Here is a 7,154-nt window from a genome sequence, read left to right as displayed (position 1 = left end):
TATGCTCTACTGAGGTCACCAGTAAAGGGATTCACTACCTTAGGGCCTGTGTCCCTGCTTGGGAGCTATGGCCCCAGGACTGTGGCCCACCCACTCATCTGTCTCTGTCACTGTGCTTAGCATCACTGTCATACACTTGACTGTAAGCTCCACAGATGCTTCTCAATGAGAGGACCAGATAAAAGGACCCAGGGGTTTTTGTCTCACTTCCTCCTTATCTGAGATGTTGTGGGTAAGTGAAGCTGCTCCCACTGACATGTTCTGCAACAGAGTAGTCGTCAGCCTCGTCCTCAGGCTGGGCTCCTGTGATGATGAGGGCGGCTTTGTTCCCAGAGACGGATCCAGAGAAGTGATCAGGGACACCAGAGGGGCGGCTGTTTGTGTTGTAGATAACTGTGCTAGGAGCCTGGCCTGGGGTCTGCTGGTACCAGCTGGGGTAGTTACTTGTAGTGACTGACCCAGAGCTGAGGCCACAAGTGAGTGTGAGTGTCCCTCCTGGAGACACTGACAGTGATGGTTCCTGGGTCACCACAATCTGAGAATCAGCTCCTAAAACCAAAAAGAGAGAAAGGTGCTATTTTGGGAGACAAGGATCACGTGAATCCCTGCTTCTCTGTGCCCCGAACAGATGCAGAGTCCATTTCCGTGACCTGAGCCATAAGTAAGGAGCCCGAGAAGAAACACCGTCCAGGCCATGGTTGGGATCCTCACTAGAGGTGGGCTCCACAGGCTCTTTGGCTGGCGAAGGGTGTTCCAGGACCTTTTCATGACTCCAGACCTATGAGAATAAGCAAGTGTTTTATGCAAATCAGCTTCCTCTCTCTTCCTGCCCCACAGTCACCTAAAAGTCACCTGGGAGATCTTGAAAGGGACCCATGCTGGGACTTCACACACACAAATGTCTGCAGGGTGACCTGGGACACAGACTGGCAGGAAGACATCTTTCTCCAAATCAATGACCTATGACTCTGGTGATGTCCATCCCAAAGTTCCTCGCTGAGAATCCTGACAGCTGTATGAGGAGATGGATACATTCTCCAACTCCTGGCCCAGCCTCTAAATCACCTCAACTCTAATCCCTCTCTGGGACATTTTCTTCCCTCCCCAGGGACATTGCTCCTTGTCTCTTTGGAGATCTTAGCAGTCACTCCTCCAGCCATGAGGACACTGGGAATCTCAGAGTCTATGTGACAGATGTAATGATGGTGCTCTTCTCTTCGTTTTTTTTTTTAATTATTATTATTATTTTTTTAATTTTTATTTATTTATGATAGTCACAGAGAGAGAGAGAGAGAGGCAGAGACACAGGCAGAGGGAGAAGCAGGCTCCATGCACCAGGAGCCCGATGTGGGACTCGATCCCGGGTCTCCAGGATCACGCCCTGAGCCAAAGGCAGGCGCCAAACCGCTGCGCCACCCAGGGATCCCTCTTCTCTTCGTTAATCAGGGACCATGTCTGCAGTAGTCCAGGGCGAGCTGACCAAGGATGTCTCTTTATCAGAAATCAACCCAACACTCTGTGAACTAGTGAGTCTCATGGACCATTTTGAACTCAATTTCCCATTGTGTTCTGCTGAGAATCAGAAGGTCCTGGAAGGCTGGGGAAGGAACCTGGAGAAGGAGGACTTGCAGGAGCAAAAGGAGTCTCCAGGAACAGGGGAAGATGAGGCTCAGGGCTCATGTTTGCCCAAGTGTTAGATACCAAAATGCCTGCCATTCATTTTGCAACTACTTGTAAATTGTTGGTTTGATAAACCATGCATGTTCTTTTTTCCTTTCTCTTCATGTTTGAGATCCTAAACTCATATCAGAGAAAAACAATCATATTCATGATCTTCCAGTTAAACTAAGGCATCCCTGACACTTTAAAAAACAGTAGGTAATTTCACATCTATCAAATTTTGAGATGAGGAATGATATTCATACAAAGAAAGAAGAAGGAATGGGGAAAGCTAAAAACACAAACAGTATCTATTTCCATAGATAATTATAAAGTAGTGACATAAATGAGAAAGTCCAATAAGAAATAAGAACTGAAATGATAGCATACAAAGGACTCAGGCACTTAATGCCTATTTCATCAAGAGCACAACTGAAAGTCATAGTTCGAGCAAGGGACCCTGATGGTGGCCATCTGGACACATTGCTCCAGGCCTTCCCCAGGGTCCTTTTGACCTTCCTGTGGGGCAGATCTGGGCGGGGGTGATCTGTAGCCACAGCAGAATGGAGGGATTGATAGATTGGATACAGAATCACCCAAGTTCCCAGGAGTCTTCTTAGGCAGGAAGGTGATAGAGCAGGGCCCCCTGTTGGTCCTGTGTGATTCTACATGAGTCAGGCAGGAGCTTCCTCTGGGCAGTCTGGTACCTCTGAGAGGACATACTGATGCAGGCTGAACGGGGTGCTCTAGAGATCACAGTGTCCCCTGTGGTGCATCCTGTCACATCACTGTTCTCTCCCACAGGGCATGAAATATAGTTCATCTTGAATTAACTGGGGAGTCACAGTAATCAGCCAGCCTCCCTCACCTTGAAGGGAGCCCTGAGCCACCACTAGAACCTGTCTCAGGCATCCCTAAGGCTTCCCAGGTCAGAGGAATCCTTTCCTACTGGGAAGGTCTGGAGCCGCTGGTGAGCACAAGGTTTGGAAACTGGGTGTGGAGATCCCAGGGCCCAGGAGCCCCTCCCAAAGTTGGAAGATGCAGACAGAAACCCTGTCCCCAAGATTCCATCAAAGTCCTAGAAGAGAACGCAGGAAACACACTTTTTGAACTCAGCCACAGTAACTTCTTGCAAAATACATCCACCAAGGCAAAAGAAACAAAAGCAAAAATGAACTATTGGGACTTCATCAAGATAAGAAGCTTTTGCACAGCAAAGGATACAGTCAACAAAACTAAAAGACAACCTACAGAATGGGAGAAGTTTTTTGCAAATGACGTATCAGATAAAGGGCTAGTTTCCAAGATCTATAAAGAACTTCTTAAACTCAACACCAAAGAAACAAACAATCCAATCATGAAATGGGCAAAAGACATGAAGAGAAATCTCACAGAGGAAGACATAGAAATGGCCAACATGCACATGAGAAAATGCTCTGCATCACTTGCCATCAGGGAAATACAAATCAAAACCACAATGAGATACCACCTCACACCAGTCAGAATGGGAAACATTAACAAGGCAGGAAACCACAAATGTTGGAAACAACAAATGTTGTTACACTGTTGGTGGGAATGTGAACTGGTGCAGCCACTCTGGAAAATTGTGTGGAGGTTCCTCAAAGAGTTAAAAACAAACAACATATAAAACAAACAAACAACAACAAGAAAAAAGAAACCCTGTCCCCCACTGGCTCTAGGGTGATGCAGGCTGTCCCCAGGGAGAGCTGTCTTTGGGCTGTGCTGCTCATCACTGAAGGACCATGCTGATGCATTCCGTTCATGAGGGTCTATGGTACCCAGGAGTCCCATCAGTGGGACGAAGTGTGAGCAGGTAAAGCTAGAGCATGCCCAGGATGTAAACAACAACAACAACAACAAGAATGAGATGGGCAGCCCCGGTGGCGCAGTGGTTTAGCGCCGCCTGCAACCCAGGCCGTGATCCTGGAGACCCTGGATCGAGTCCCACGTCAGGCTCTCTGTATGATGCCTGCTTCTCCCTCTGCCTATGTCTCTGCCTCTCTCTCTCTCTCTCTCTCTGTATCTATGAATAAATAAATAAAAAATCCTAAAAAAACAAAACCAATGAGATATAGCTTTCCTGACACAAGAGAAGTCATTTTAGTCTGGGATCTCTGTCCTAGTATCTCTCCTTTCCTAGCACACATCTTGCAGATCTAGCTAAGATTTAAAAAGAAATACAAAACAAACAACACAAAACACAATCAGTAGCTGAGAATTTTAACAGGACAAAGAGAATGGGGCCCTGAGAGTCTCTACCAGGCCAGGAGAGATCCTGACCACATCAGAGAACACAAATCAGTGGTGAACCCTCCAGTGCTGATTCAAAGTAATCCAGACCCTGCACTCCTGACCTCAAAGGAGGAGCCCAAACCCTTTGTGGTTTACACTGGCTCTGAGAGCAGGTCCTCAGCGCCCTCCCCCTGTGGGACAGTGACCTCTGCTTCACTCCTGAACAAAGAAACTATTTGGGCAGCCCCAGGTGGCTCAGCTGTTTAAAATTGCCTGCAGCCTGGGGCATGATCCTGGAGACCCAGGATGGAGTCCCTAGTCTGGTCCCTGCGTGGAGCCTGCTTCTCCCTCTCCCTGTGTCTCTGCCTCTCTCTGTCTCTCTCGGTGTGTGTTTGTGTGTGTCTCTCATGATTAAATAAACAAAATCTTTAAAAAAAGAAAAGAAACTATTTAACTTTTATCCATACCTGATCCCTGCAAAACTCACAATCTGGCATTCTCACTCTTATACATTTATGAGAATATATTTATTAGCACAGGTCTTAAGATTGTTTTTCTAATAATATATTTATTTTTATTGGTGTTCAATTTACCAACATACAGAATAACATTTCCTCCATTTCTTCTAGATTGCCTAATTTATTGACATATAGCTGTTCATAATATGTTTTTAAAATCATTTGTATTTCCTTGGTGTTGGTAGTGATCTCTCCTTTCTCATTCATGATTTTATTAATTTGAGTCTTCTCTCTCTTATTTTTAATAAGGTTGGCTAAAGGTTTATCTATCTTATTAATTCTTTCAAAGAAACAACTCCTGGTTCTGTTGATCTGTTCCACATTTCTTCTGGTCTCGATTTCGTTGAGTTCTGCTTGAATCTTTATTAACTCTCTTCTTCTGCTTGTGTAGGATCTATTTGCTGTTTTTTCTCTAGCTCCTTTATGTGTAAGGTTAACTTTTGTATTTGAGTTCTTTCCAGGTTTTGAATGGATGCTTGTATTGCGATGAATTTCTCCCTCAAGACTGCTTTTGATGTATCCCAAAGATTTGACAGTAGTATCTTCATTCTCATTAGTTTCCATGAATGTTTTTAATGCTTCCTTAATTTCCTGGTTGACCCTTTCATCTTTTAGCAGGATGGTCCTTAACCTCCACGTGTTTGAAATCCTTCCAAACTTCTTGTTGTGATTTAGTTCCAGTTTCAATGCATTATTGTCTGAAAATACGCAGGAGATGGTTCCAAATTTTTGGTATTGGTTAAGACCCGATTTGTGACCGAGTCGGTGGTCTATTCTGGAGAAAGTTCCATGTGCACTTTAGAAGAATGTGTATTCAGTTGCGTTTGGATGTAAAGTTCTGTAAATATCTGTGAAATCCATCTGGTCCAGTGTACCACTTAAAGCTCTTGTTTCTTTCGACATGTTGTCCTTAGAAAATCTGTTGATTGTAGAAGGTGCTACATTCAACTCACCAACTGTAAGTGTATTATTATCTAAGTATGTCTTAACTTTGGTTGTTAATTGATTGATATAGTTGGCAGCTCCCACTTTCGGAGCATCAATATTCACTATTGTTAGGGCCTCTTGTTGGATAGATCCATTAAGTATGATATAGTGTCTCTCTTCATCTCTTACTACAGGCTTTCGGATAAAATTTAGTTTATTTGTTATGAGGACTGCTACCCCTGCTTTCTTTTGAGGGCCATTTGAATGGTACATGGTCCTCCAACCTTTTATTTTCAGGCTGTAGGTGTCCTTCTGTCTAAAATGAGTCTCTTGTAGAGAGCAACTAGATGTGTCCTGCTTTTTTATCCAGTCTGAAACCCTGCGCCTTTTGATGGGGTCTTTAAGCCCATTCACATTCAGAGTTACTATTGAAAGATATGAATTTAGTGTCATCATGATGCCTATTCAGTCCCTGTTTTTGTGGATTGTTCCCTTGGACTTGCTCTTTCCTTTACAGAATCCCCCTTAGTATTTCTTGCTGAGCTGGTTTAGAGGTCACATATTATTTCAGTTCCTGCCTATGTTGGAAGCCCTTTATCTCTCATTCTATTCTGAATGAGAGCTTTGCTGGATAGAGTATTCTTGGCTGCATGTTCTTCTCATTTAGGACCCTGAATATATCCTGCAAGCCCTTTCTGGCCTGCCAGGTCTCTGTGGAGAGGTCTGTGGTAATCTAATATTTCTCCTTAAAAGTTAGAGTTTTCTTGTCTCTTGCTGCTTTAAGGATCTTCTCTTTATCTTTGTAATTTGCAAGCTTCACTATTAATTGTCGAGGTGTTGAACGGTTTTTATTGATTTGCGGGGGGGGGGGGATCTCTCTATTTCCTGGATCTGAATGCCTGTTTTCCTTCCCAGATTAGGAAAGTTTTCAGCTAGGATTTGTTCAAATACATATTTTTGCCCTCTGTCCCTTTCGGCGCCCTCGGGAACCCCAATTAAACGTAGGTTTTTTCTTCCTCAGGCCGTCGTTTATTTCCCTTAATCTGTCTTCATGGTCTTTTAATTTTCTGTCTCTTTTTTCCTCAGTTTCCCTCTTTGCCATCATCTTGTCTTCTATGTCACTCACTCATTCTTCCACCTCGTTAACCCTCATCGTTAGAACTTCTAGTTTATTTTTTTTTATTTTTTTTATTTTTTAATTTTTATTTATTTATGATAGTCACACAGAGATAGAGAGAGAGGCAGAGACATAGGCAGAGGGAGAAGCAGGCTCCATGCACCGGGAGCCCGACGTGGGATTCGATCCCAGGTCTCCAGGATTGCGCCCTGGGCCAAAGGCAGGCGCCAAACCACTGCGCCACCCAGGGATCCCTAGAACTTCTAGTTTAGATTGCATCTCATTCAATTGATTTTTAATTTCTGCCTGATTGGATCTAAATTCTGCAGTCATGAAGTCTCTTGAGTCCTTTATGCTTTTTTCTAGAGCCACCAGTATCTGTATAATAGAGCTTCTGAATTGGCTTTCTGACATTGAATTGTAATCCAGATTTTGTAACTCTGTAGGAGAGAGGACTGTTTCTGATTATTTGTTTTGAGGTGAGGTTTTACCTCTAGTCATTTTGCTCAGTGCAGAGTGACCAAAAACAAGTTGTATTGGGAAAAGGAGAAAAAGAGAGAGAAGTAAAGAAAAGAGAAAAAGAAAAAAAAGAAGAAAAAAAGGAAAAAAGAGAAGAAAAAGAGAAAGAAAAAGAAGGAAAGGCAAGAAAAGGGTGGGGGAAGCAATCAGAAATCAAAAAG

General features: G+C 43.7%; 1 gene segment (V, D, J or C); it reads right to left on the bottom strand.

The window, feature by feature from the left end:
• Positions 1–214: 214 nt before the first annotated feature.
• LOC119866059 lies at positions 215–752 on the bottom strand. The segment is given in 2 exon segments: positions 215–549; positions 651–752. Coding segments are annotated over 2 exon segments (381 nt in total).
• Between the last annotated feature and the right edge of the window lie 6,402 nt (positions 753–7,154).

This window comes from Canis lupus, chromosome 26, assembly GCF_011100685.1.
Source record: "Canis lupus familiaris isolate Mischka breed German Shepherd chromosome 26, alternate assembly UU_Cfam_GSD_1.0, whole genome shotgun sequence".
Taxonomy (NCBI): domain Eukaryota; kingdom Metazoa; phylum Chordata; class Mammalia; order Carnivora; family Canidae; genus Canis; species Canis lupus.
The sequence above is the reverse complement of the archived record's forward strand: the minus strand, read 5'-3'. Positions and strand labels throughout refer to the sequence as shown.